The sequence below is a fragment of the Sus scrofa genome, chromosome 7 (genome assembly GCF_000003025.6).
Source record: "Sus scrofa isolate TJ Tabasco breed Duroc chromosome 7, Sscrofa11.1, whole genome shotgun sequence".
In the NCBI taxonomy this organism is placed as follows: domain Eukaryota; kingdom Metazoa; phylum Chordata; class Mammalia; order Artiodactyla; family Suidae; genus Sus; species Sus scrofa.
The window spans coordinates 42,697,143-42,724,072 of NC_010449.5; the positions used below are offsets into that span (position 1 = coordinate 42,697,143).

Here is a 26,930-nt window from a genome sequence, read left to right on the forward strand (position 1 = left end):
TAAACACATCAGTGTTATCAGCCTGTCCCCTGAGGTGTTTGAGTTTAGAACCTTTTGGTAAAGAGATAAATATATTGTTGTTAATGGTCTTCACCAGCTTTATAACAGATGCTTTGTACTTTACTGCCATCAGGCCACTGGATCTGTTCTGCTTCGTGGAGAAGCTGTATTACGTTTTCTGTTCATCTTGTCTAATGAAAATTGAATCCAGAGTCCTCCAAAGACCGATATTTTTGAAATAAGAGTCTAAGCTCCAAGAGTCTCCATGAACATTATTTCTATATTTTCTCTCAAAAAGTACCTCAAATTGTAGAATAGGATGACCAGCAACACAGTGTAATAATATAGTGACTGGCATCCTCTCAACTCTCTGAACATAGATCTAAAAATAAGTCACTGCAGGGGGCAGGCACTTGTTGACTCTCACACTCCGCATTGGTGACGTAGCAGCATCATATTCTAGGTAAAGTCACTCTATCGCACCTTGCATGTGAAAACATTTTGCTTTTAAATTCAGATTAAAGTTCTCATAGTGGCAAACCCTTTCCCTTGGGACTTTTTTAAAGTCCTAGTTGGTCTACAGTAAAAGTAAGCGTTAAAAAGTTTGTATTTGAATATTACCTATTGAATAAGAAATTGAAGACAATGAACAAATGAAAACCTATAAAATTATGTGAAGAGCAAATTTGGATTAGAAAGCAGTTAATATTGGGTGTTCCCGTCGTGGCTCAGTGGTGAACGAATCCAACTAAGAACCATCAGGTTGTGGGTTCGATCCCTGGACTTGCTCAATGAGTTAAGGATCTGGCATTGCCGTGACCTGTGGTGTAGGTCACAGACACTGCTTGGATCCTACATTGCTGTGGCTGTGGCTGTGGCATAGGCGGGCGGCTACAGCTCTGATTCGGCCCCTAGCCTGGGAACCTCCATATGCCGAGGGAGCGGCCCTAGAAAAGGCAAAAAGACAAAAAAAAAAAAAAGAAAGCAAGCAAGCAGTTAATATTAACATTATTAACATTAAGGACAAAACACACAACACACACACATATATATAATGAAAATATTAAAATAATGGTTGTTTAAAAACAGGGTCCAGAATAACATCCAGTGATTAAAAGTGACACTACAGCTGTTTCAGATTGCTGATATTACAAGAGTGTGTTGTTTGGATCAATACTTTTAGCTAAAAACAAGAAAAATGCTGGATAAAAATAGACACAAAATACTTTAGCAAACCTTGTCATAGAAAAATCTCTGAAGAGCTGCAAATGTAATGGGGAACACTGAGGCCAAACTCAGGGCTAAGAATCTAGAGTGCTAAATATAATTTCACAGCAATTCCGTTTTTCTCTGAGGATTTTTAAAATATAGTACTGCACACTTGGGCTTCAGGTCAATAGCCTTAAAGAATTAAAGGGGACAGAAATTTAGTTCTCTGGGCAATGCAAGGTAAGAGCTGTTACTGAGACACCCTCCCCAACCTCAAGCTATGATCTCAAAGGCCACATATTCAGAGCAATGACACCCTAGAACCTCTACCCCTCTCTCCAAATCACAGAGCATTTTAGAGATTGTGCTGAGTGGAGAAGAAGAAGAAAATTGAAAAGGAAAAAAGAATCTTAAAAGTTGTTTTTATAGCTGGGTCCTTGTGTACATTTACACGTTGGATACGTGGGGAACTACATTTGAAATGGTTTCCAATCCTAAGCGCCCACAGATGCCAGAGAGATGCAAATACATGCCCCTTTGGAAGAAAGAATAGCATCATAGGAATCTAAAACACTCACAATTATTTTTTCAAAGATAATAACTACCACACACTCCTAGATAAATAGGCACACAAAGAAACAAGGTGATTGATTTAAGACCTACACAAATGACAGCAGCAGAGCCACAGACCTCAGATAATGTAATGAATATAAAAAGCTTAGATGACAATGTTTACTGTTCTTAATATATTCAAAGTATCTGCAAATAACACAAAATAGATCTAGAACTAAACCAAACTTGTAGACATAAAATTTTCAATCATAAAAATTAAAACTTGGTAGTTCCTTTAGTGGCTCAGCAGTTAATGAACCCGACTAGGATCCATGAGGATGTGGGTTTGATCCCTGGCCTCACTCAGTGGGTTAAGGATCTGGTGTTGCCATGAGCTGTGGTGTAGGTCACAGATGTGGCTCAGATCCTATGTTGCTGTGGCTGTGGTGTAGGCCACTGGCTGTAGCTCCGATTCAACCCCTAGCCTGGGAACTTCCATATGCCACAGGTGTGGCTCTAAAAAGAAAAAAAGAAAAAAAAATTAAAACTATAATGGGTATTTTGGTAATAGCCTAGATGCAGTGTCTTAGTTCCTTCAGGCTACCATAGCAAATATGCCATAAACTGGGTGGCTTTAAAACAACAGACATTCATTTCTCACAGGTCTAGAGGCTGGGGAATCTAAGACAAAGGTGTTTACAGATTCAGGGTCTGGTATAAGCCCACTTCCTGGTGCACTGATGGCCCCTCTTCACTGTGTCTGTCACCTGGTTGAGGGGATGAGCTACATCTCTGGAGTCTCGTTTGGAAGGGTGCTAATCCCAGTCATGAGGGCCTCACTGTCCTGACCTATTCACCTCCAAAGGCCCCTCCTTCTACTACCATTACCTTGGATGTTAGGATTTCAGCACAGGAATCTGGAGGGGTCAACAAACATTCATAGCAAGCAGGCAGCAAAAGAGAAAATTAGTAAACTGTTCTGTCAAACAGAAGAGAGTATTCAGAGTGTAGAGCAGAGAGACAAAGGGAAAATGTAAAAGGGAGAGGAAGAGACTGTGACATTGCTAACATGTTTGGTTGGAGCTCAAGAAGAAGGGAAAGGAAAAAGAGAGAAATAGTAGTTGAACAGATAAAGGTGGTGTTTTTAGAATTTATAAAAGATAATACTTCATGAAATCAAGAGACATAGTGGATTTTCACTGAGATAAATACAAAGAAAGCCACATCTAGATGTATCATAGTGAAAGTGCAGGAAACCGAAGACAAAGAAAAATCTTAAAAACAGCCAGAGAAAAAGACAGTGGAATAAAGATGACAGAGAGTCATTATTTTCAAGGTAAATGAGAGAATTCTATACCCAGCAAAAATAATTTCCAAGTATGAGGACAAAAAAGACATGTTCAGGTCAAGAAATAAATAGATTTTCACCAGCAGAACATTTCTAAAGGTAATTTCCTTTAGGTAGAATAAAAGTGATTCCAGATGAAAGGAGTGAGATACAAGAAGAAATAATAATAATTTAAAAAGTAAGTATGTGGGTAAATGTAAAAGACCATGAACTATACAAAAAAATAATTAATAGTGTCTACTGAGTTTAAACAATAACATTAGAATTAAAGTGCTAGACAGAATTAACGTGTAAGTTAGGAAGGCATCTAAATGGAGTTCAAATGATCGAACTACTTTATTACATAAGGAAGAAAAATAAAGACTGTTGCCTTTTAGAGTTTGATAAGTTAAGTATGAATTTCATGAATTCTAAAGCAATCACCATATTTGAAGCAAACATTTAACTTGCAAACTTGCAAAAGGAAAACATGAAATAATAAAATACATTAATTCAATCCAAAATATGGACAAAAGGGAGCAAACATATATAGACAGGAATATATATGGGAAGTGAGAGACAAACATAAAGTATAAAATAAAATGACAAATTAAAATCCAAAAGTATCTGAAATTATGTTAAAGGAACTAAAGGGATCAAGTTCCTCAGCTAAAAGACAAAAATCAAAAATCATTAGACTGGAAAAATGATTTCCAGTCTAATGATTTCCCCACCCAACTAGAGGCAACTTATGAGACACATGTAGAAAATCTAAGAAAATAGAAAGGCTGATACTTAAAGAATGAAAAAATATATTTTTAAAAAATATGAATAAAAGATTCTGATGATGCTATATTCATACCAGAAAATAGGCTTTAAAGCAAAGTTGTTTTTAGAGATAGAAAATCAGTTTATATCGATAAAAGATTTAGTTTACCAAGACGACATCATAATATATATTTGTATTTGCTTTATAACACAGATGGTGAAACTATAAAAAAAGCTAATAGTTGATTGATTACCTTAAAAGTCAGGACAATGACTATTGGAAAGGAGGGGAGTATCATTAGAAAGAGGCTTTTGGAATGCTATTGATGTTCTATGTTTTACTATGAGCAGTATTCACACATATGTTAATGTATAACTATTAGTGAAAACAGTATACATTCGGGTTTTATATTTTTTGTACTCGTGGAAATTGTTGAGTTATTGAATTAAGACGAGCAGCCTGCATAACAGTAAATATACAGAATCATCACACTTGGTTTTATTTATTGACATATTTATCTATCAATGGATATAGTCAAAGGACATACATGAAGTTTTTATTAACAATTATCTCTGGATGATGATTTTATGCTTTCTTTGTCTTTCAATGTTCTCCTAAAAATGCACTGTTTTTGCAATAAAGGAAACAAATGAATTTAAAAAAAAAAACCCTATTACCCAGGAATAGCAAACATGGTTTTGAGAGAAGAGAGGTTGGTAGAAGGATGGGTATCAACCTCAAAAATGGAAAATGAATAGTTTTGTGGAAAGTAACGCATAAATACTCAAAGAAAAGGAAATACTTGGAAAGCAGCAGTGCTGAAAAGGACTTCAGAGTGAGTATGGACAGCAAATTAGATAGAAGCTTGCAGTATAATGTGCCAAGAATGAGCGCCAACGCTATTTTCAGCTGCAAAAGCACAGGCACCACGCACAAAACAAGGACAGGGAGCCTCTTTTTATATATTTTTGGAAAATCTGACTGTAAAGCAATAATTTTATACCAAACTACTTTTAGCTTAAACGAGGTACAAGGAAGAAAATAGCCACCATGACCTAAAAATGATTATGATGATATGGAATTCTCCAATGAGATAATTTCTCATTCTTGCTTCATAGAAGGCATAGCCTCTATTAATTCCAGCCCCAAGTTTTACTGGGGTGATGGTAAAAATATGTGTGTTTGAAATTTTTTCTGTAGGATCTTTCTCAAAAGAGACACAATAGCCATGAACGATACAAAAACAAGTCTGCATAGGAAGCTCACATGCCCTCAAGATTTCAAGTTATTGGAGAAAGCAAAGGACAAGAATTGTAAATGTAGGAGAAAGGAATCCTGACACAAGACTGGCTTTTAAAAGGAGATATACTGCCCGATGTCCAAGGGACAATGTGAACTTAAGATGTTCAAGGTGGCAGACAGAACATGGCAGCAGATGTCCAGATGCCAAATGCTAAACAAATTCAGGTCAGCAAGGTAGACTGCTCTTTAGGGCCATTGATGACCAGGAGCTGAGCTGGTAAAGAGTAGGATTCAGTGCCCTTAAAGAAGGTTGGCTGGCAAGAGCTAAGTAGAGAGTTAAGGCAGGTGGATAGACTTGATGGCAGGATGTGAGATCCAACAAGATACTGGAGTGTTGCATATCTTGCATGAGACCGAAAGGCTTGGCAGGACATATAGAAATCTCTCAGAGAAAACCACAACTCGCAAGGACACATGTACTCTGATATTCACTACAACACTATTTGCAATACCCAAGACATGGAAACAACCTAAATGTCCATCAACAGAGGGATGGATCAAGAAGATGAGGTACATATACACAATGGAACATTGCTCAGCCATTAAAAGGAACAAAATACCAGCATTTTTAGCAACATGGATGGACCTAGAAATTATCATGCTAAGTGAAGTCAGCCATACAGTGAGACACCAACATCAAATGCTTTCACTGACATGTGGAATCTGAAAAAAGGGCAGACTGAACTTCTTTGCAGAACAGATGCTGACTCACAGACGTTGAAAAACTATGGTCCCTGGAGGAGACAGTTTGGGGGGTGGGGGAAGTGCTTGGGTTATGGGATGGAAATCCTGTGAATGATCATTATACAACTACAGATGTGATAAATTCATTTGAGTAATAAAACAAAACACACACACACACACAAAATCCCTCAGAGAGTATAAAGAAAAAGACTATTTACAGAGATATGGGCAGAGCCAATGAAAACAAAAGCTAACAAGAGTTGTGGAGGTACCCAGAGATTACCAAGGGCAGGAAGCCGTTACCTCTTTTAAGTCTAAAGAACTACATGGAGGAAATAGTATTGCCGGGGTCCAGTGAGAGCTGTAGATATGGAGGAGTGACAGCTTATCGGAGACTGGAGTTGTTGACAGAAATAGTGCCAAAGCAGGGAGAGAAGGAGCTGGAAGGACCTCATTCTCCTTCCGTCCTAGTATCTCCTGGGGATGCTCTGAGTGGTCAAATTCAACCCAAAGCTAAGTGAGTAGGTGGCAGGTTTGAAATTGTGTTTGGTGGGGAATACAGCAACTCCCACATAACCTGCTACTGCTTTAGGGTTCTCATCTTTTTTTTGGGGGGGGGGTGGTTCTCATCTCTCAGGAAAAGATTAAGAAGAATGAGCAGAATGGGCAAAGGGATAAACACACTGGGATAAATAACAACAAAAAAAGAAAAAAATTCCATAGAAAGTTCACGGGGGAAGAGAAAGGAGGAACCTCAAATACTTGGAAATCATAAAAATATGGCCCTTCTCTGAGGATTAACCTCATTTCATCAATAAACAATCAAAGGAGAAAGAATGTCTCCTAGTTGCAACAGAAACACTGTTCACTTACTTGGCTTACTAACATAGTCAGCGATATTGAGTCATCCTAGAGAGAAAGCTTATCGCCAATAGAAGTGGCCAACCAGAATGATAAGGTCTAGCAATGTGAGCATCTGTGTTGTGTACAAAGGACTTCTGACAAAAGAATGACATTAAATCTGGGAGGCACGGGTGGGCATTTTGGCAGCGTTCTTTGTGAGGAACAAGGAAATTCATTAGACATCACTGTGTTTTAATCTATCCTTATTAGAAAGCCTGAGTAACAGTTGGGTTTTATATATATATATATATATATATATATATATATATATATATATATATATATCTTGAGAAAGGGAAGCCTAAGTGTAAGCCACTTTTTGAAAAGGTTACCAGAACAGAGTTTATGTCTAACATATTACCCTAGTCAACGTAGTTAATGGGATTCTTTCACCAAGAATCTAGTTTTGCCACCATGCCTTTATAATATGATTTCTTGACCTGTAAGACAGCCATTCTAACCCTGGACTATGGTCAAATCACAATTCTATCCTTTGGAATCTTCTGGTAGTCTTACTTAGTTCTCCTGGTAACCATACAACCTCGCTGCCTCCATCCTTTTGGATTTTCTGCATCTTAAAAATAGGTTAACTTTCTGCAAGGTCTTAAGCAGAAATCCCGCCTCTAGAAATACTTCAACAAAAAGATGACAGGAAGTCTGTGGATACAATAGTTGATCAAAACACAGCCACTTAGGCTGTAAAATAAACTTAGCTCATCTCAAGTTTAGTTTCTACCTTCCACTTTATTATGAAGGAGGCATTATAAGATGGTAGAGCTTGGGCATTTTTTTCAACCTTTTTTTCTTTTCTTTTTTTTCTTTTTTTTTTATGGCTACACCTACTGCATATAGAAGTTCCTGGGGTAGGGGTTGAATTGGAGCTGCAGCTGCAGGCCTGCACCACAGCCACAGCAATGACAGACCCGTGCTGCATCTGTGACCTATGATGCACCTTGTGGCAACGCAAGATCCTTAACCCTCTGAGCAAGGCCAGGAATTGAACACATCCTCATGGACACTATGTCGGGCTCTTAACCTGCTGAGCCACAATGACACTCCTCAAACTATTTTTTAATTAATGAGAATTTTTCCTCAAACTAAATCTCTGTGGAAAATTGTCAGGTAAAAATATCTGAATGATGTGCATGCTTAGAATCAGGAAGGAGTAGCAAGGATTTCTGAGGCCTTAATTCTTTCTGAGACCCACTATACCCCTGGCACAGTCTGAGGCCTCCCCAGGGCTGAGTTTGAGAACAGCTAATACAGTCAAGGAACCTGGGAGGAAAAATCAAGTAATACAAGTTCTGATCTTGGCTCCACACCAGCCTTGAGAATCATGCTCTTGACTTTATTTTCCCTTTAATGCAAACAGCTGCCCAACTTTCCTCAGGGCAAATCAGCATGACATTTTCATGATAAATGACCACAGGGATACTTTTAAGGTGCATGAAGCATCAAACTAAAGGCACAGTGTGTAGACTAAACTCTCATATGTGGAAATCCAAAATCTCCTCATTACATTATCCTTTTCAAAGACTGCTTTAAAGCCATGGTCCTAAAATGTTTAAAAGAACATGTACAATCTCAAACGCAGATTTATACCCATTCCTAAAAACCCACAGCCTATAGCTCGGCTGTGAGCTGGTGAAATTACAAGTCATTCGTTCAAGAAATGAGTACTTGTTATTTGCAAAACAATTATGCCAATAAGTACATGATATAAAGTTGCCCTGACCCTTGACTTTGATAAAGGAAGGGGAGGTGACAGAATTATTGAGTGAATCCATCAGTTTGCTGTTAATTATTATAATGAGTCTTCACTGTATTCATCACAACTTTATCCCCAAAACTGACAAGTTAGGCGCCTTTCACTGATCTCTTTCTTTGTGTGTGTGTCCTGCGTGCTCTTGATTGGTTTTCATTCAATGAAATGAGCCACGTAATGTCCCCCCATTCACCACGGTTATTTTCTAAAACGGAGTTTAACCTAATCTTATATCCAGGTCTTTCTGATAAAATGACCTCCTTCCCCTTCATTCTTTGGTTTACATCATTGACATTATGGTTATAATACTCTATGCTTTTTATTACGGCATCTCAAACGCGATGAGTAAATAGTATTAATAGTTTACTGGTTTACATTATTAAGTATGATATTTAGTTAAGGATGTTCCAAGTAAATTGGAAACAATATTTAGTTCAGGATGTTCCATTTAAATTGGAAATTGGAAGTATCTCTGGGCAGGACATATTTTCATTCCATTTAGACCAAGTCAGTGTAAGGAAGCACCAGGAAACGTAGCAGCATCTTCTTTATATTAAATTAAAACTCAGGGTTTCAACTTCTCTAAGGGTACATAGGGATATCTGTAAGCCAAGGCTTGAAAAATAAAGTTTTGCCTTGGTCTGGGTCTCTAGGCCCCTCAAACAGACAGAGGGTTTATCTCATCCTTCTCTGCTAGTACTCTTTTTTTTGGATGACTGGGCACGAAAATACCTGGCTTGAAAATGAAGTGAACCTAGGAAGTAAATCTCCAGTTTGCAAATGATTTTTATCTGTATGGGACTTTGTTTTTCCTTAGCAAAGCAATGGCAGAGCCTTAATGGGTTTTCACCCTTCAAGTCTCAGGAGTTTGAACTGCAGCATTTACCTCGATGCAGCACTGCAGAGAATCGCAATCTGGTTGGCAACTGCAGGTCTCCTGTATCAAGAATATTTTTTTTTCTTGGAACATTCTGATGTGGCAGTCAATTCAACTTTAATTAATGAGGATATTTAGGGTGGCCTGTGATAGATGTGTATTGGAGAAAGGCTTAGATGTCCATGCTGGACAAGTGGTCGTAGCTGACACGGTTCTACCATGTACTAGATAAATTGATGTCTCTCTCCCTTCCCTGTCTGCTTAAATATTCAAGCATGATTCACTATCTGATTCAAGAAGTAAGGGCATAACATATTAGACAGCATGAGGCTTATTTACTACTCTTTCCATTTTAAAAGTCTAAACTAGCACATTGGCTACCCTTGAGATAAGCAAGATCCCCAAAACCGGCCTGTGTACTTTTCACCCTGAGTAAAATTGTGTTATGTAACAGTACTCTTCCTCATTCCTATATTCCATCAGAGGAAGCTCATTAGCAGTAAAAAGGGCAATAGATGGAGGTGGATTCTACAGAAAATAAGAATCTTAAGGAGTCAGGATATAATCACAATTCATGTTGGACAGCGCTACACAATAAAAAAGTAATACATATTAGGCTGCCTCAAATGCTCAGCATAAAACTCAGCTTCTTACTTGTTATGCCAAGATCTGTTCCCTTCCCACCTCCTTCAAAAGGTCTACAAAAACGAGTTAGTGAGACAACATCTTAACTTATTAAAAACTTCTGCCCCAGGAGGTCCATTTCACAGCTACAGAAGAGCAAAGATCAATATAAAGAAATGAAAACTAAAGAATAACATATAAACATAAGGACATTAAGACATCCAAGCTGAAAACAACCAAAAGTGAAGCCTTCTCTTGCAAAAGCCATTAATAAGCCAACATTTATAAAATGTGTGTGAGGAAGCTTGGACTGCACACTTGAAAGATACCAGGGACCCAATTCCAGCCCCCGAGGAGCCAAACATCTAGATGAGATAACATAAAGCCTAAATGTCAAATAAATGATTCACTGATTAGAGAGTAAAGGTGGGAAAGATGTTAAGGACCAACCAGTCCAACTTCCTCATCTTATGAAAGAAAAAACATGGGAGGCCCAAGGAGAAGTCACCTGAAATGACAGGGACTAGACCAGACTCCGCGTCTTCTGACCCCCGGCCTCGACAGGTAGAGATACTTTCGCATCATTGGCCAATCTTTTCCTAAAGGAGATAACCATGATTCACCAAGAGCAGGGTAGCTACAACTGACACAGCTTAAAAATAGCTCAGGTAAGAGAGCTTGAAGCAGTGGGAAAGGTATGACCCTGTGTAAAACAGGTCCTGTGGCAAAGCCAGCTTATTAAGGAAACCGTAATATCATCATTAAAAACTTGAGCCAATCATCAAAACTTAAGGGCTCATTACATGCCAAAGACTATGCTGGTTCAAGTTGAGGAAAATAAAAGTGCCCAAGAAATATCAGCTATGTCCCTGGCAATACCTTCCCTTCTCTAAGTCCAGATCCTGTCTCTAGCAGGAACAGGAGAAGCAGCTACCTATGCGAATAATGGATTCTTCTAGTCACTTCCCCATTCATAAATCCCCACCTGTCACCAGGTCTGCTTAAGACAATAGCCCAAAGGCGCTTCTAGACAGGGTTTTGTTCTAAAAATTTGGGCTAAGGCCCACTTCGGGAAACATATCTTCTATCATGATCTATTATACACACTGGAACAAAAGTATGATGCAATAATATTCCACTATGTACAATACCTTTTGACATTTCCTATCCCTTTCTCTTCCCTTTTCTTCTCCTTAAGTGAAATACAAATGTGGATCATGATACATTAAATTAATTTAATGACTCTCTAATGGATCATAATCCATTTGAGAAATGCTAAGAGACCATTCATTCATTCATTCCACATGTATTTATTGAGTGCCTGCCCGAGGCTAGTGCTGCTTGAAGTATTTGGAAAAACAGCAGCGAAAGGAACAATGAAAATCTACATCCCTAGGGGCTTGCACTCCCATTGCGAGGAGGCAGATAATGAGCAAGTTAAAAAGTGAAATACACCGTGTGTTAGATCCTGATGAGCTCTAAGGAGAAAACTGAAGCAGAGAGGGAAATAGGAAGTATTGGTGAGGGTCTTGCGGTTTTTGGATAGAGTGGCCAGGAAAAGGGCCCGCGGAGAAGGTGACATGTGTATAGAGACCTGCAGGAGGTGACTGAGAAGGAGCTTTCTAGGCGGAGAGGAGGGAGAGATACTGCATCTGAGGTGAGAGGGGTAGCAGACACGGGATTTACTGAGATCACTGAATATGTGTCTGTTACATTTGATTTAGGTGGGAAGCTATTGGAGACGTTTGAGCAGATAAGGGATATGATCCGACTTACAATGTAACAGAATCACTTTGCCCTTGGTAGTACATCTCCCCTCACACAGCCAAGTTCCTGGGTTCCCACGTCTCTGCTTAGGACTTTCATTCCCATCCCATTCTGAACATGCCCTGAGCTGACCATTTTCTCATCGCTCCCATCCTCTCTCTGCCTGCTGGAACTCAGCTGGTCATCACCAAAACTTCCTACTTCCGAAAGTCTCTTCTCCAAATATCGTCTTTACCTTCTTGCTCTAATAAAAACTGGCCATCCCCTGAGAATAATTGCTGTCCCGGCAGCTTTTTCCAGTGGAGGCTACTTTGTTCCCCCTCTTTCTGTACTAATGGACCGAAAGTATTATATGGGTGTTAGCCTACATCCCTTGGGAGGTCACAGCCACTGTTTCTTTGTCTTCGACCACTCCTTTGAAGTGCAGCCCACATCCTATGCAAATTCTTCCTCCTACTTTTTAGCATTCATTTACAGACCTCAGGATCTGTTTCTCTCATTTGCTAACGATTTAACCTGGAACTCAATGTGTCAATGGCCATGATGACTCATGTCATAACTTTTGGTGATTTCAAATTCTATAGGGAAATTCCATTCTATATTCATGCTCTTGGTGCTTTGAACTCCTGATGTCTTTAATCCAGTGGTTGTTTTCCACCTGCAAATGATCAAATCACAGCCATTTTCATTAGTAATAATCTGTTCTCAAAACCTTTGTAGTGAGCATCTTTAGAATCCACTTCTTATTTCTAATACGATTGTGTGGCAGATTTCATTTTCCAAAGATGGCCACGACAGCAGCTCCCATTCCACATGCTCTTATGCAATATGACTGCTACTCTTTCAATTCTCTGCCACTGTCTCAAGAAGTGGAGCCCCACTGCCCTCCTCTGGGATCTGGGCTGGCCTTAGTGAACCAACATGCAGACAATAGAAAGTGGCCAATGCGATGCTATGCAGCTTCTATGTCTAGGCCAGCCCTGGGACTTTTCGCTTGCTCTCGTACAATACTTTATTTTGGAGCCCTAGCCACCCTATTTGAAATCTGACTGCCCTAAGAACACCATGCTGGGAGGCCATGTTTAGATGCTATCTTCAACAGTCCTGGCTGAGAGTCTCCTTCTTAAATCCCAGACTTGGTGCCAGTCATGGGAGCAGAGAAGTTGTACTGGAGGTGGCTGTTCTAGCCTCAGCTATTCCAGACCTCAGATATTCAAGTTACCCTTAGCTGAGGCTCTAGAAAGTCCAGAAATGGGAAGAACTCAATTCACTGTGCCCTTTACGAATTACTGACTCACAGAATCCAGGAGCATAATCAAATGATTGTTGTTTTACACTACCCAGTTTTGTGGCGTTTACTATACAGCAGCAGAGAACTAGAACAGACTTCAATATAAAACAATCTAAGGGCCAAAGATGACCCTTCAAAGAATCATGTTGACTCAGTCAGTGTTTTAACATGATGATGAGGCAGAATAAATCCTAATTATCTTTATCGTTTAGCTTAGTTTATAATGGAAGAGAGATGTGATGCTCATAAAATAATCCATTTGCTTACTACTTTTCCATCCTCCTCGTAGTTAGCTTATGGCCCTAAGTCTAGTTCTGGCCAGCAGAATGTGATGAGAAATAACTGGATCACATTAGGTACAAGGTAGTTTTAAGTATATGTGTCTTCTCCATTCCCACTTTTGTGTACATGGCTGGGAGCACGAACTCTGAGAAGGCAAGATGTTGCGAGACGGAACCATTCTAGATCCCTGAATCTCTGGTGGAAAGGAGTTTCCAGAGAGAAGTTCCTGACCCACACCAAACTGTGATATGAACAAGAAATCTTTGGTGTGTTAAGCTAAGTGTATTTAAGGCATTATTTGTCACTGCAACATAGTCTAGCTGCCATTATTACAATTTTCAAGATCTATCATCGTAACCATTCTTTTGCATATACTATACAAACCCCCACTTCTCCCCCCACCCACCAAGGGAGTTTTTTTCCAATTAAATTTATCTCAGTGGCTACTCAACTCTTCCTCCAAGCAGCTATACATGCCTAGAGGGGGCACTGACTCAGCAACCATGTTAACTGATTTCTTTTTTTAAGTCATGAATATAAACTTTAAGGGGGCCCTTGTGCTTCCTAGTGGTTCACCTAAATTTTCTCTTTAATTCAATTCTCCAGTTTTCCAAAGTGAATCCTTCAAATCCCTTCTCTGTCCTCCAGGGAACTTCTCCTTCCCCAGATTTATTCTCAGCTGATGACTTGGCTTCCTGTTTTACTGACAGAACTGAAGCCTCAGAAGAGAATTTCCACATGGCCCCACCCCCACATGTACCAGTCTATCCGGATCTGTCCATATATTTTGGCTTCCCTTTTCTTAACCATAGATGAACCATCTAGGCTCTTATATAAAGCCAGTGACTCTGGTTGTGTTCTGAATCTGTCCTGTTTCTCCTACCCAATGACATTGCTGCTGCAGTCGCTTCTCTCTGCTTTACTATGAAGCTTTCTCTCCTGCACATTCCCAACAACAATCATTTCCCTTTCTTGCAAAATTCCCTGGAAGAATTCATTTTATTTACTGTCTTCTCTTCCTATTCTCCAAACTCTACTGAACCTCTTTAAAATTAGCCTTAGCACTCCTCCAAAGCAGCTCTCGTCAAAGACACCAATGACCTTCACGTTCCTAAATCAACCGACCAATTCTCAGTTCTCATTGGGCACAATTTCTTAGCAGCTATTGGAACAATTGATCTCTTGCTCCTTCACGAAACCACTTCTTTCCTTGGCTGCTGGGACACTCCCCTCTCTTGGTTCTCCTGTTATTTCACTTCATAGTCAGATTCCTTCTACTGTCATTTTCTGAATTATCTTCATGTACCCAATCTGTAAGATCAGGTCAGATCTTAGACCTCCTCTATGTTCCATCAATATTAATCTTTCCAGTTGATCTTATCAGAGTCCATGGTTTTGCTTGTTAGCCATGCCATGATGAATCAAAAATTTATACTTTCAGCTTCAACCTAACAGATTTTGCCCCTGAACCTGATCTAGCTACTGTCTTTTAGAGCCAATGCCACATTCTCCCACTTGGATACTTAATAGGCATCTAACTTAGCAGAGAGAAAACTAAATTCTTATCTTTTTCCCCCACAATGTTCCTCCATTTATCCTCCTATAATAGTAAATGGGAATGGCTTTTGATTTGTTGTTCAGTCCTCAAAGTTTGGGGTCATCTGTGACTCCTCTTTTTCTTCAGCAAATCCTGTCAATTCCATTTTCCAATACCTATCCAGAGTCTAATCCCTTTTTAACCATTTTTACTGCTTCCATGCTATTTCAAGCTACCATTATATCCCATGAAGGTTTTGCAAGAACCTCTTACCTACATAAGAGGTATAACCTATAATCATTCTTCCTTCATTGAGATTCATTTCCATGAAACATTAAGTCAGATCACACTCTCACCTCAAAGTGCTTCAGATAGTTTACCACCTTAAGTATTAAGTTCTCAGTGCCTTACATGACCTGGTCCTATGTTACCTCTTAAAATGCTTAGCTGCCCACTCCCTTTGTTCTATTCTTCCTTAACTTCACCAAGTAAGGTCCATCTCAAAACTTTTGCATAAATAGATCTCTTTGTCAGAGACATTCTTTTCTCAATTGGTATATGGCTCCTTCTTCACTTTATTTAGTTCTCTGTTTCAATTTCATTTGTTTAGAAAGGTCTTTCTCAGACCACCCATGCTCTTTATCTCGTACTCTGTTTTACGTCTATCCTTTATAACTTTTATAAATAATAGAACACGCTTAAATATATTTGTCTGTGGCCTGAAGCCTTCCGTTAGCAGACTTAGAATACAGGACCCATACGGGCAACAACATGATCAATTCCATTCAATACCTTTTACTCTGTAATACAAAACACCTGGACCATGGTAGGCGCTCCACAAATATTTGAATAAATTAATAAATAAATGAATATGGAGCTCAGTTTTGGATAACGAATGAGAAGGTCTCATATCTGGAAACTGAGGGTTCACCTGAAAAAATGAGTCATCCACATATGCCCAGGGGCATCAAGCTGACTAAAGGAAGACTCCTGGCACAGAGGGCAAACACAAGATGGACAGCAAAAATAATAGTTTACCAAGGCTCCTACTGTCCCTGGCAGCTATCCACAGAAATCAGCAATATATAGCAGGAGCCACTTGGTGTCTGCGTGTGATATTAGCCCTTATTTCTCCTTCCAGAAAGAGGAAACATACCTATGTATTCATGTAAATAAAGCAAATGAGGTAAAAAAAGGGCTGAAAATAGTTATGAATTAATTAACATCATTCTCTTTGGTTTACACTTGCATAGAGAATAAACATTAGGCTGGAGTGAAAAGTGGTCATTTTTGCATTAAAACATTATTATAAGTCTGATTTCTTTTTCTGAAATCTTTTCTAAAGAGAATAACTATGCCTATGATCATCTTCTTTTCTAAGCCTAAATCAATCCAACAAACATACATTTACTTACAGGGACACCAGGACAAAATATAAAAATTAGTACAGGCTTGGTGTTCCCGTCATGGCTGAGTGGTTAACGAATCCAACTAGGAACCATGAGGTTGCGGGTTTGATCCCTACCCTTGCTCAGTGGGTTAACGATCTGGGGTTGCCGTGAGCTGTGGTGTAGGTCGAAGACGCGGCTCGGATCCCGTGTTGCTGTGGCTCTGGCGTCGGCCAGTGGCTACAGCTCCAATTCGACCCCTAGCCTGGGAACCTCCATATGCCATGGGAGTGGCCCAAGAAATGACAAAAAGACAAAAAAAAAAAAAAAAAATTTAGTACAGGCTTAAAAAGTCCAGGATGTGGAAATACAGGAAACATGCCTCTGAAATGACATTGGGGATATTAAATGGGTGAATGATTACCAAAAAGAGAAAAAGCAGATGCAGTATTAAAAGGAACACAAGGGGTCAAAAATAAATAGTTGGAGAGTAGAATACCTAAGCAACGTGCCCAGCTTCGGGGAAAAGTTCTAATGAGGACGAATGGTTTACATCTTGGAGTATAACGGAGTGAATATTCACTACCTTAAAGAAATCCTTGCAGGAAGATAGGAATAGAAATACAGATTCATAAAAAGAGTTGGGCTTCTTTTCCTTACACCCGACTAACATTGGGTTATGCAGTTTGGACACCACGTAAACGAATTCATCAAAGGACTACTTTTGACCAATACAGTGTGTACCACCAGGAGATATACAGCTGCCAAACTCAACTTATTGATGTTCAGCATCACATTCATCTCAGCACTGTCATCAAGGTGTTGTGCTTTGTGTGTCTGAGGCTCTTCAAGCAAGGCTGAGAGTCTTCCAATCTAAAACCTCTCTCTCCCTGTCCTTCTCTCTTCTTCTCTCCCTTCCTCCCTCTCTCCCTCCCCCTCTCTCTTTCTCTCTCTCACACACACACACACACACACACACACACGGAGTCAAAACAGCAGAATGGAGATTCGAAGTTTGAAGATAATACATATCTTAAAGGTTTTTATAAAGGAATGATCAAATTTTTTTTTTTTTTTGGTCTTTTTTGCTATTTCTTTGGGCCACTCCCACGGCATATGGAGGTTCCCAGGCTAGGGGTTGAATCGGAGCTGTAGCCACTGGCCTACGCCAGAGCCACAGCAACACGGGATCCGAGCCGAGTCTGCAACCTACACCGCAGCTCACGGCAACGCAGCTCACGGCAACGCCGGATTGTTAACCCACTGAGCAAGGGCAGGGACCAAACCCGCAACCTCATGGTTCCTAGTCGGATTCGTTAACCACTACGCCACGACGGGAACTCCTGGAATGATCAAATTTTAACTTCATTTAAGGAATGAAATGAATAATACGGTAGGATCCTCACACTTTAAGACTGAAGAGTCCACGGCTTTCATTTGTGGGGGGCTGCACCCACAGCATGTGGAAGTTCCCAAGCGAGCGATCAAACCTGAGCCACGGCAGCTACCGGAGCCGAAGCAGTGACAATGCTGGATCCTCACTCCACTGAGCCACCAGGGAACTCCGACCACATCTTTCATTTGATAAATGGAGAACTGGGACAGAGGAACTGTACATAACTTTCTAGCAAAACATGCACATTTAGTGGAAGAGCTGGGATGAAAACCCAGATGTGCTAGCCCTGTGACATATTCCTTTTATTTCACTAGTTCTCAATCTTAGTGTCCTTACTATTAGGATCATTTTACAAACAAAACGGAATGCAAAAACAACTCCCCCTTGATGGAACAAGTATCTTAAGCATGTATTTATCAGTCCACTTGGTGTTATGTTTTCAGAACACAGAAGCAAATTTCCTTTAAGAATATTTTAAGAACTTCAATTGCAGGAATACTGAAGAGTAACCATTTACCAGGCTTCTGGAGTCTGCACGCAGCCTGTCCAGTAAAGATGAGAGGAGAAAATGTGAAGAAAAAGTGTGTTCTAGAGTCTGGACATTTTATTTTTTTTATTTTTTCAGTGTTCCTTTTTTTTTTCCTTTTGTCATTTTAGGGCTGCACCCTCGGCACATGGAGGTTCCCAGGCTAAGGGTCCAATGGGAGCTACAGCTGCCAGCCTATACCACAGCCACAGCAACACCAGATCCGATCCGTGTCTGAGACCACACCACAGCTCACAGCAACACCGGATCCTTAACCCACTGAGCAAGGCCAGGGATCGAACCCGCATCCTCATGGATATTAGTTAGGTTTGTTAACCACTGAGCCACAATGGGAACTCCTAATTTCTCCATCTTAAATGAGCCATGCTTCATTTGTGAATAATGCTGCATGAGTCTTATGAAATTGTATATTATTAAGTCAAGAGACTGAGCTCCTAAAACATAACAAGTACAAATCATTCAAATCTAGACCAGTCCTTGCCACTGGTAAAAAGAAACTTTTTTCATATAGTTCTTTAGCAAATAGAAAAACTTTTGTTAAGGAGATGAACATGCATTTAAAGATGATATAAAGAATGCAAGAAAGGAAGACTTACTTTCCATTTCTTTCTTTTCTTTTCTTTTTTCTTGCTTTTTAGGGCCGTGGCATATGGAAGTTCCCAGGCTAGGGGTCGATCTGGAGCTGCAGCTGCCAGCCACAGCCACAGCAACATGGGATCCAAACTGCATCTCCAACCTGCACCACAGCTCACGGCAATACCAGATCCTTAACCCACTGAGCAAGGCCAGGGATCAGACCCCCATCCTCATGGATATTAGTCATTACCACTGAGCCACAGTGGGAATTCCCAAGACTTTCCATTTCTTGAAGCCAATGGCTGTTTCCTAATTCATCACTGAAACCACTGTACTTTACAGATGAAGTTAATTACTACAACTTAATGATATTTATGAAGGGTTTACCCTCTGCTAATTAGCTTTAGGTATATTCTGTTATATCCCAAAACTAATTCTTGACTTATTTTTTTATCCTCATTATTGCTATTGAATCATTACCCTCATTTTATGCAAGAGGAAACCGAGGCTTACCAAGAGGAACTAAAGGGACCGCAATGAAGATGGGTTTCCAGATAAATCCACTTCGCAGGGTTCTTAATATGGTTTAAGTCAAAATAAAAAGGGCCCAGATCACCTCGAAGACTTTCTGACCACGTGCCTACATCTTTTTTACTTAATCATAAAACTGTAATTTAGGGCTGATATTAACTCCAGGAGTGGAGAGCAATTATTTTACAGCTGAAGATGCTCCTGTGCCTGTCACTTCACCACCTGAGGCCATTTTTTGCAGTTTATCCTCCATATCGCTGCAAGTAGGGAACTGCATTCCACCTGACAGACCTTTTTTGTGGTACCACAAATATCACCATTATCCCATCTTTTCTGATACACTCCATCAGTCTTGTTACTGACCCATCACTCACTTTTCTGCCCAGAATTGATCTTCTCTTTTGGAAGAATACACACACACACACACACACACACACACACACACACACACACACCACTTTCTAAACTGTTGATGTATGTCCTGGAAAAAAAACAAGTGCAAGAAGGGATAATCTTGACTGAAGATGCTGAAGAATTGTTTTCACCAGAGATGAAAAATACCAGAGGACACATCTTTAAGGGGCTGCATGAAAATTTTAGTTTGGGGGGGGAAATGGAATATATTCTCACTAACACTTTGAAACGAATTAATCAAGCTTAATGAAATTCTTTGAGATTAGAACCTGTTGGTGGCTCTCAGAATTTCCAATCTACCATAGCCACTCTTTACCACCACCACCTTGAGGGGGCAACACAATTTCAGACCACCAATTTTTTTTTTTGGTCTTTTTCATCTTTTCTAGGGTGGCACTTGTGGCATATGGAGGTTCCCAGGCTAGGGGTCTAATTGGAGCTATAGCTGCTGTCCGACACCACAGCCACTGCAATGCAGGATCCGAGCTGTGTCTGCGAACTACACCACAGCTCACGGCAACACCAGATCCTTGACCCACTGAGCAAGGGCAGGGACCGAACCCGCAACCTCATGGTTCCTAGTTGGATTCATTAACCACTGCACCATGACGGGAACTCCCCCCAGACCACCAAATTTTATGTGAAGTAGATTTTGGATCTCCTGAACTCAGTACCCCATGAATTTCAACCCATAAATTTTGAAGAAGCAGAGTAGAAATTCCAATAGTGTGTACTTTAAAAACATTTGGTAGCATTAAAGTCTCTGGCATAAATGGGAAGATGGTTTGGTCAGGCTACCATTTGCTGAACGAGGCCTCATCAGGTGAAAGAGACACCACTCTCAGTAAAATGTCACATCAGTACACAGATATACCAATGCACAATTAAAACAGATTTCCACCTAAGAATTCAAGAAACGTACTACCTTGCCCCAAACCGGTAAGAAGCCGATTACCACAAGGATGGATAGTTACCCATGGCGAAGAACGGGATTCCCAACAGGGTGGAATTGTACTTTCCATCAGTGATGAAGAAGATCCCAGCTGCTGTGACGATGGAGATGCACACGGTGAGCACCCCCAGGAGGCCCAGGAAGGGCTTGCCACGCAAACAGTCCTTCATGGAGCTGGAGAGGGTGGCTGTGGTCAGGATCAGCACGAGGCTCACTAGGACCTTGCTCCTGGCCAGGATGCTGGTCTTGTGAAAGTCTCTCCAGAGGCTAAAGGATGCCAGCGAGTAGAGCTGGAGGTCCTGGTGCTCCTCCTGCAGCTTCCTCATAAGCTTACAGAACTCATTCTCCCACTTCTCCCCTATGAGGTCTTGGGTGGCAGAGCCATAGGTCTGGAGGTAGTAGGTGATTTGAATGGCTCTGGCTGACTTGACCCGCTGGTCCTTGCTGTTTGGCACTTCCACTACCCCGCCCAGTTGGTGTCCAATAAAACTGTTCCTCCCATCCTTGAAAACAGAAAAAGGGGAGACTTGAGTTACCGGAGGGAGGCACATCCCAGAGAACATATTCTTAACTCTAAGTGAAGGAGCACAAAAGGCAGAGGTAGGCTCTAGCAATTGTGGAACTGATGTGGGTGGAGTGGCATGTAAGGATTTTCTATTCAACCTGTTGGCGCTCCATGAGATACCATGCAAGATGATGGGGATTAGAAAAGATGCAGAGTATCATGAAGTTATAAAGACTGGCCACATGCAGAGAAAAATGTCCATATATATTATTTTGATCACATCCATACCCTCATTCTCACCCTTTCCTTCGGCAACAATCTATTACAATTCCTTTATGCAGGATCAAGTTTACATCATCCAGTTTCAGCCAAAAGTGAAGCATGGCATGAATTAACAACCTTTCAAAAATTAAAATAAATTAATAAATACATGCTGAACTTTCTAGAGCAAACACGCACACATACTTACACTAACACACACACACAATACAGACAAATATTACAAACATCTGTACTTGGTCTTTATATTTTGGGGGTACAGCTGTGTACTTCAGAAGAAGTAGAAAAAAATACTGTTTTTTTCACCAATAATTTAATTACGTTGAAATGTTTTCTAAATATAATGTTCATTCACTGAAGCATTCCCTTTCACTAACTGCAGTATTTTGTAGGATTACCAGGAAACACAACGGTCACCACCCCCCCCAGTGAGACTGATAAGACTTGAGGTGGTGTTGCCAAAAGTGATCTCAGCTTCAGGATTTCATATGAATCTGAGTAGGCAAGATCATACGAGAAGGCTATTTATAAGAGAAGCAACCACTCTTCTTTAAGGAACACACAAGTCGGACACTGAGTTGCTTACACTGGTTCTGAGCAGTAATTCTCAACCAGTGTTTATGAAAAAAAAAAAATCCTTGATCTCCATCTCCAAATTTTAATCAAAATGGATATATTCTTTTTGCCACAACTGTCATGTACTTCAATGGCAATTGTTTTCAGATGAAATACCAAACCCAAGAGTAGGTTGCAAGATGGAGATTCTGAAAATGTGCATCAGGTCCTAGGTGAGATGCAGGCACAAAGGTAAATTTATGCCATGAACAGATTGTGTGTTTGCTACATCGGGCAAGAAATTTATCTTGTGAGAATATAAAAGTGTAGGGTCAGAACAGGGGACAATTCTTTCTAGGAAAGTAATACAGAAGGCAGCAAAACCAACCTCAGGGTAACCACGGTTGTTTTCACAGAACTGTGTACTCAAGAGACACGTGTAACAAGTATTGTAGACTTGTTTAGACCCAACACCTGTTTCTGAGGTACTTGTTTGTATCTGCACCAAAGTAATTCTAAATACTTGAGAATGTGCTGAAACACAGAAAGTTTGAGAAATTTAGAGACTATGAATACTGTTAGCAGGATCATCCAGAAATAAGAAATTTTATAGTCATTCCATATACCCATTTCACCCCCTACATGTTAAATAAAAATTCTTTCTACTCGACCTGACCAACTCTAAATGAACAACATAATTTCCAAACAAGAATTTAATTAGAGGGTTTTTCCCCCCCTCTACTTGGGATATCTCCCACTTTCCACAGCATCTTTGTCATTTTTCCATTGTTCTTTCCTTATAAAAATCAAATTGATTATGAGAAAAAGAATATACATATATGAGTGGGTCACTATGCTGGACAGCAGAAATTGATTCAACACTGTAAATCAACTATGTCCTAATAAAAATAAATTTAATTAATAAAAATAAAATAAAATTACACATACGCACACAATCAAATTGAAATTCTGACTGTGAGTTCCCAAGGCTCCTCCTTGATTAAACTCTCCGGGGTTCTCTAATGAGCTACAGGTGGAAATGTAGGGGAGCTTTGAGGAAGGAGGTGGAAATCCTGCTTTGGTCCTGGGAGATGGGGAAGGGTGGTTTTCACTCTTTCAATACAGGTCAAATTGCTCCTCAGTGGCGATTGTTTATTTTAGTTTTAAGCTTGGTATAAGTTTTAGCACCCTTGTTTCTACTTTGATTTCTTATCTGCAAGGCTGACTTGTCCTTCAAATTATTTGGAAAAAAAAGATATTTTAAAAGCTTTATTTATTCACTTAAGAAAGTGCAGTTCCATCTGTCTTTACTCATTTCTATCATCAAAAAGAGTTCTCAGGGACCTGTAGCAGTGGAACAAAGATTTATCCTCAGGCCTCATTTGGAGATTACAGTGACTCAAAGGGGGTGCTGATAAAGCATCTGGACAAAAGTCACATTTTTGAAGAAAGCCAAATATAGATTGTTAAATAGCTGATGTAGGGTTTGGCTAGCTGCTTATCCCACCCCTTTGAAATGGTCTAATTTCCATTTTTAATGAACTGATGTCATAAAAGATACGCTTTCATTTCATTATATTTAAATGAATGTAACAAATGAAATGAATTTTTCTCTCTTAATCTGCTCTACTCCATGCACAAAATAAACAAGGTCTTTGGACGGGCTTGAATCAAAAGCTCTATTGAATGGTCTATACTTTGTACACATCATTTGGCCAAATACACTACTCAGTCTAGTCCTGAGAAGTACACTTTTATACATGATTCGTAAGGGATATTTCTACCATTTTGTATGACGGGGTAGAAGAATTCACCAGTATCCCAAAGTAACCAATTCATAGGTGCTTCTATTTGGGAGAAACAAAGAATGCATATGTAATAACTAGTGATTATTAATTATTAATGCATTAATGATATGTAATTTTCCTCTGGGCAGACCTGAATTTGTAAGAAGTCAGGTGGGATTAATGGAGAGAACACATCATCATGTGACCTGCAGTCATGTGACCTGGGTCTCAGTGTGCATTTCTCAGTAATGGGATAAGAAAGTCTTGGCTAATTCATTTCCCCTTCTAGGTTTCAGTTTTCCCATCTGTAAAATGAGTGATGTGAGTTAAAATGTTTACATGATACCAAAGACATCTTTCAGTTCTAGCATTCTATGAATTGAATTGATGTCATTAATACAAGACGAATTTAAGTCCCTAAGTCACATCTTTGGGTCCACTATCTGCTCTTTCACTAGAACGTGTACTTGGGGTTTTTTGGTTTTTTTTTTTTTTTTTTTTTTTTTTTTTTTGCTTTTTAGGGCCGCACCCTGCACCCACGACATATGGAAGTTCCCAAGCGAGGGGTCAAATCAGAGCTACAGCTGCCAGCCACCACCACAGCCACAGCAATGTAGGATCCAAGCTGTGTCTGCCACCTATACCACAGCTCATGGCAACGCCAGATCGTTAACCCACTGAGCAGAATCAGGGATTGAACCTGCATCCTCATGGATCCTGGTTGGGTTGGTTAACTGCTGAGCCATGAAGGGAACTCTAGAATGTGTACTTGTTGAGACCACCTTCCCTGTCTTGCTCACTGGTAATTTCCCTGTGCCTAGAACAAAGCCTGGCATATAATAAACACTCCATAATATTTCATTCAGTGAATTCACCCTGAGGTATATTTAGACATTAACTAACCGCAGGTTATTTTTTAGAGACCATTTTGCTAAGAACAGGAAAAGTAAGAGAGAGTACTAAGTATCTGAGGACAGCAGGAACTCAGATGAAAAGAAGTGTATGTAAAAATTAGAGGTTAGCGACAAAAGCAAACTATCCTTTTCCCAATCTCTTCTATGTAACATTAATCCAAAGTATGTTTCCTCTTCTGTTTTCACTGCACAAGCAAGCACGTGCTGTAAGCTAGTGGACAGACAAGGGGACTTAGGGAGGACCTAGAGAAAGGATTTGCATGCATCCTGACCCAGAGGCGAAGAACAGCACATGATGTTTGAAGAACAAAAGGGAGTGATGGGATTTGGAGCTAGAGAAAGAAGCAGAGCCGTGAAAACTTTATCAAGCCGCTGGACTTACTGTCCTGTAATAGGAAACCACTTGACAGTTTTAAACAGGAGAATAACATGATTTACTTTTTGGAGTGCTCCCTCATTGCACTGTGGAGAATGATTTAGGGAGTCAGAGTGACTCTAAAAGAAGGAGGTCAGTTAGGAACTCCCTGCAGTATTTCAAGTTCTTGATGCAGCGTGAAAAAAATGTCAGCTCAGGCTGTCTCTGGTAGGTAAATTGTTCCAAGGTGAATCAATAGAATTACAGGTCACAGTACTATCTCATGGCCATGAAGCACCTCATCACATTAGTCCTCCAGAGCAGTAACACCAGGAAAAAAAATCTTGTGTTCTTTAGGTCTTGTTTAGTACATGGTTGCTACTTTGTAACTCTTAAAATTACTCCCACCCAATCCACACCTCTATGGTGCAAAAGGAAATTAAACTCATAAAGACAAGATCAAAGAATAAATTCTCAAAGAGATAGGAGAGGAAAGAGATACGGATGTTACAAATGATTGTGAAGAGGAACAAATTACTCAACGATGCTTTGAAATTATAGGGGAATGTCCTATCTGCTTAATATATGGGTTGACATTAAAATACCTTCTGTGACTGTAAGATAATTGGGCAACACAGCTCCTGTCCGGAACAACTGTATTTCAGATCTCAGTGTTTTCTTTTTTTGTCTTTTTGGGGCTGCACCTGTGGAATAATGGAGGTTCCCAGGCTAGGGGCGGAATTGGAGCTGTAGCCACTGGCTTATACCCCAGTTACAGCAATGCCAGATCTGAGCTGCGTCTGCAACCTACACCTCAGCTAACGGCAACATTGGATCCTTAACCCACTGATCGAGGCCAGGGATCGAACTTGCGTCCTTCATGGATACTAGTCAGAATCATTTCCACTGAGCCACGGCAGTAACTCAGAGATCTCACTGTTTTTGATTAGGTAGGCATTGAAAGGAACTGGAAACTTTTAGATAGTCAGTTGTCTTTTATTGTTGCAAAGAAAAGCTGCTATATATGGTAGATAGTGACATTTCTAAAGGAATGGTACAATTTGTTGTTCTTGTTGTTTGATTGCTTAAGTAAGATTGTTTTCTCATATTTCTTTTCTAACATACCTATTTGTTTGTTTGTTTGTTTTTTTGTCTTTTTTGCCTTTTCTAGGGCTGCTCCCACGGCATATGGAGATTCTCAGGCTAGGGGTCTAATCAGAGCTACAGCTGCCAGCCTACGCCAGAGCCACAGCAACACAGGATCCGAGCCACGTCTGTGACCTACACCACAGCTCATGGCAACACCAGATCCTTAACCCACTGAGCAAGGCCAGGGATCGAACCCGCAACCTTATGGTTCCTAGTTGGATTCATTAACCACTGTGCCAAGATGGGAACTCTTTTACCTGTTTGTTTTATTCTGAATATTGAGTATACAAAGTAGGATTGACTAAAATTGTCAGTTTTCTTGAATGTCCTCTCTAGAGTTTCATGGTTAATAGAAAAAAGCAAATAAGAAGAAAGCAAGTTCCTGCAAGGCATTTAGTTTAAAAAAAAAAAAAAGAAGAAGAATTAGAAGTCATTTTCAAAATGAAGACATTAAAGCATTAAAATACCCTAATAAAGAATAAATTAGGAGTTCCCATCGTGGCGCAATGGTTAACGAATCCGACTAGGAACCATGAGGTTGCGGGTTCGGTCCCTGCCCTTGCTCAGTGGGTTAAGGATCCGGCATTGCCGTGAGCTGTGGTGTAGGTTGCAGACCCACCTCAGATCCCGAGTTGCTGTGGCTCTGGCGTAGGCCGGTGGCTACAGCTCTGATTAGACCCCTAGCCTGGGAAA

The 26,930-nt window shown here is 40.1% G+C and overlaps 1 protein-coding gene across 4 annotated transcripts in view; it reads right to left on the reverse strand.

Annotated features, from left to right (window-relative positions):
* Nucleotides 1-26,930, reverse strand: part of PTCHD4 (patched domain containing 4) — a 199,936-nt gene that overhangs the window by 127,043 nt on the left and 45,963 nt on the right. For all 4 annotated transcript variants that reach the window (XM_021098809.1, XM_021098807.1, XM_021098808.1 and 1 more), the window contains one exon: nt 20,716-21,196. In XM_021098809.1, coding sequence (XP_020954468.1) covers nt 20,716-21,196 — 481 coding nt within the window. The remainder of the gene's footprint in view (nt 1-20,715; nt 21,197-26,930) is intronic.